General features: G+C 31.1%; 1 protein-coding gene across 1 annotated transcript; it reads left to right on the top strand.

Annotated features, from left to right (window-relative positions):
• The first annotated feature begins 872 nt into the window (after window positions 1–872).
• LOC116110844 (CASP-like protein 1E2) lies at window positions 873–3,157 on the top strand. Its single transcript, XM_031397059.1, has 2 exons — window positions 873–1,183; window positions 2,689–3,157. The coding sequence occupies exons 1-2, from the start codon at window positions 966–968 to the stop codon at window positions 3,029–3,031; spliced, it is 561 nt and encodes a 186-aa protein (XP_031252919.1). The 5' UTR covers window positions 873–965; the 3' UTR covers window positions 3,032–3,157.
• The last annotated feature ends 256 nt before the right edge of the window (window positions 3,158–3,413 follow it).

The following is a 3,413-nucleotide window of genomic DNA, read 5'->3' on the forward strand; positions in this document are numbered from 1 at the left end:
ATTTGATTTCATCCTTTTCATTTTAAATTATATATATTATTTTTAATAGAAGTTTATTTTATTAGCTTTGCTCGAAAGCCCCTACCAATAAACCCGTAATTGTTTCCTATTATCCGATTAAGGTTCTTTTATCCTAATATAAATAGCTTTGAATGATAAAAGGAATAAAGGGTGCCAGTTGCTAATTGGGTGAGTAAATATATAAATGATATTTTTTAAAATTTTAATACTTTAAATAAACTATAAATTAAAATAATTGAGACATACTTACCGATTTGATTAGTGTTTATTACCATTTCCCCCCAAAGTATTATAAAATAACATACTCCCTTCTTAGGTATTATAGTCTCAATTCTATTAGTTTTTGGGTAATCAGAGTATCGAAATTAACTTGCGTGCACCTTGACTAATCCTTGAAATCTATTAAACACCCTACAAGCTCAAAAGATCATATAAGTCACAAATGTGGTAGATGATCTCAATGTTCAAACCTAAAAAGTTCATGACCGTTTGATCAACTATGTGGGATTTACACTTACAGTTCTATTAGTTTTCCATGATCTGACTAATGCATATATTTTTTTTCTTTTTACTAACGCATTTTACATCTTACCTAATGAGTTATTTTGTTGAGAAATTGCGTGTGAATGAATAATTTCATAAAGACAGCAGTATATGAGCAAACTTTTTTGCGTCTGGCTCTCACCCAGACCCAGCCCTTCATTTAATGCATGTCTTTAACACTTGACCTGAAACCTAACAATGACACAAAAAACAGATACCATTGGCATTTATCATTATTTCATTTTTCTTCATTCCACACTACGTACTAATTTCATTTCACCAAACTCTTTTAGCTTCCCTCTATTTAAGGCTAGCGATTTCTCACTTATTTATTCACTCTTTTTATTACAACTCTCCCAAGTATATCTCAGTCTCTCTTTAATTTCTTTGAATTATTTCGAATGGATGGGATGGAGGGCAAAGTGGAGATGATGAACAAACGAAGAGTGAAGAGTCGTGAATTGTTTTTACGGTTTTCGGCCTTTCTGTTTACTCTTGTTTCTGTAATTCTTATCGGGCTGAATAAGCAAAGTAAGCTTATTCCGATAAAGCTCTTGGCCAATTTCCCACCCGTTGACGTTCTTGTTACTGCTAAGTGGAAATACCAGTCTGCCTTCGTGTAAGTTCTTCATCTTTACTTTTAATTTTCTTAATTAATGTAATTTCTTCTTATATGTTTATTGTTAAATGGTGTAAAATCGTTTTAAAAAGCTTATTTGGTGAAATTGAAATTGGATTTTAACTTTGCAGGGGTGTGTCCTCTACTTTGTTTGAAAATTTGGTATATTTGTGTGTTACTAGCTAATTTTTAATGTTTTTTTCATATAAACGGATAATTAACTAATGTCTATCAAGAATCGACGGCCTGCTCTTTCCTAGGAAGTCTAATTTATGAAGATGGCCAAGTCTAATTTTTAATGTTTTCTAGGTTAAGGTGGTTGCCACTATTTATGAAGATGTGATGTTCATCTAACATATAGACAAGGTAACCACCATTGGGTGGCATACCACTATTTCTAACTGTGATGTTCATTTAATAAAGATGACGTTTATTTGATCGTTAATTTTAATATCTTAAGAGATTAATTGAGATACGCGTAAACTGATCTAAACATTCTATTATATATATATATATATATATAGTGTTAATTTTAATGTCTTAAGAGATTAATCGAGATACGCGTAAACTGATCTAAACATTCTATTTTATATATATATATATATATATATAAAAAAAGTTGTATAATCTTACTTCTTCTTTCTTCAAAAATTAATAATTAATGAAAATAATATTAATAAACAATTCCTAATACTTTCTTCTTCTCTTTCATTTTATGGAATAATTTTTGTGAAGTTCAGGAACTTTCCAATGTCTATCAAGAAATTAATGACGGTCAAGTGCTTCCTGGAAGGTCTTTTTGTAATTTAGTGTTTTCTAGGTTAAGGTAGTTGCCATTATTTATGAAGATGTGATGTTCATTTAACATATAGGTCCACGTATGAGGAATTTTTTTATGTAATTACTAAAATTCATCAAAATTAAGCATCTTTATATATTATCAAATTACATTTATGAAAAATCTCCCTGCGAAGTAGGTTATTAATATATAATTCCAAATTAAATACAAGATCTAATTATTTTTGGACCATATTGTAGTAATAATTCTGAATATATAACCCGAATTCTTTAATTAATAAATCCAAAACTATCTGTAATTTTAAGGATCATCAAAAGGAAATATCAAGTTTCAATGTAAACTTCTTTTGTTCTTCAGTTATTGTTTCCATTATAAGTTTTTATAATTAATTTTTCATATCTTTTCTGTCTTCTGTGTGATATAATTCACTTAGAAACAAGATTTAATTAATGGATTAAACTACAAAATTTTTCCAGAAAATTTTCCTCAATATCGAACCAATATAAATGACACCAACTGCCCTCTTGCCCAGGATATCTGACCCAACCTCCAGGTTGTCTCATTGCAGCTGCAACACCAAGCTGTCATCTTCTCCGTTTTAATTAATATCCCAACTATAATTGACCATTAATTATGAGCTTCACCGTCAACGTAAATTGATATTTAACTAAGTTGTATATTAATTGCTAATTTTCTTTTTTCTTAGATATCATATGGTGGCAACTCTTATCGCATGCTCGTATGCAGCAGTGTCTCTGTTTGTTTTGAGTGCGAACAAGGGGGGCGGAAAGAGGGGCTTAGCTTCGATCATCGTTATTCTTGATCTAGTGATGGTGGCATTGCTATTTTCCAGCAGCAGCGCGGCCGGAGCCATCGGTGTCTTGGGGTACACAGGAAATTCACATGTGCAATGGCATAAAGTTTGCAATGTTTTTGGGAAATTCTGTGAGCAAGCTGCCGCTGCAGTTGGCTTGTCTCTATTTGGTGGATTGGCGTTGCTCTTGCTGGTTGCCTTTCAAGCTTTGGGAGCTCACAACATTCCCAACTAGAAACTTTGAACACCATGAATGCTTTCATGGAGACCTTTTCATGTTTCTGCCCCTTTTTATTTTTATGCCTACTTGGTTTGATTTTGTTTATTTTCTTTTTTTAAAATGCATGCTCCTTGTTGTCTCGGTTCTTGGATTTTTAATTAGGAGATGTAATCGGGGGGATTACTTTATCAAACCTATATGAATAATACTACACATACATCATTCTCATACAACATTTCTCATACAATATTATGTGGTAAGATATGATTGGGTGAAAGTTTAATTTTAACTTTAAATTAACCAATCATATCTTGTCACATAATATTGTATGAAAAATGTTGTATGAAAATGATGTATATGTAATATTACTCAACCTATATATAGTAGTGCATCTAAA

This window comes from Pistacia vera, unplaced genomic scaffold, assembly GCF_008641045.1.
Source record: "Pistacia vera cultivar Batoury unplaced genomic scaffold, PisVer_v2 Contig615, whole genome shotgun sequence".
NCBI lineage: Eukaryota > Viridiplantae > Streptophyta > Magnoliopsida > Sapindales > Anacardiaceae > Pistacia > Pistacia vera.

Excerpts from the sequence above, each read along its gene's own strand:
- LOC116110844 (XM_031397059.1), top strand. The coding sequence starts at position 966 with ATGGATGGGATGGAGGGCAAAGTGGAGATGATGAACAAACGAAGAGTG. Across the intron at positions 1,184-2,688 it reads AAATACCAGTCTGCCTTCGT|ATATCATATGGTGGCAACTC; the intron begins GTAAGTTCTTCA and ends CTTTTTTCTTAG.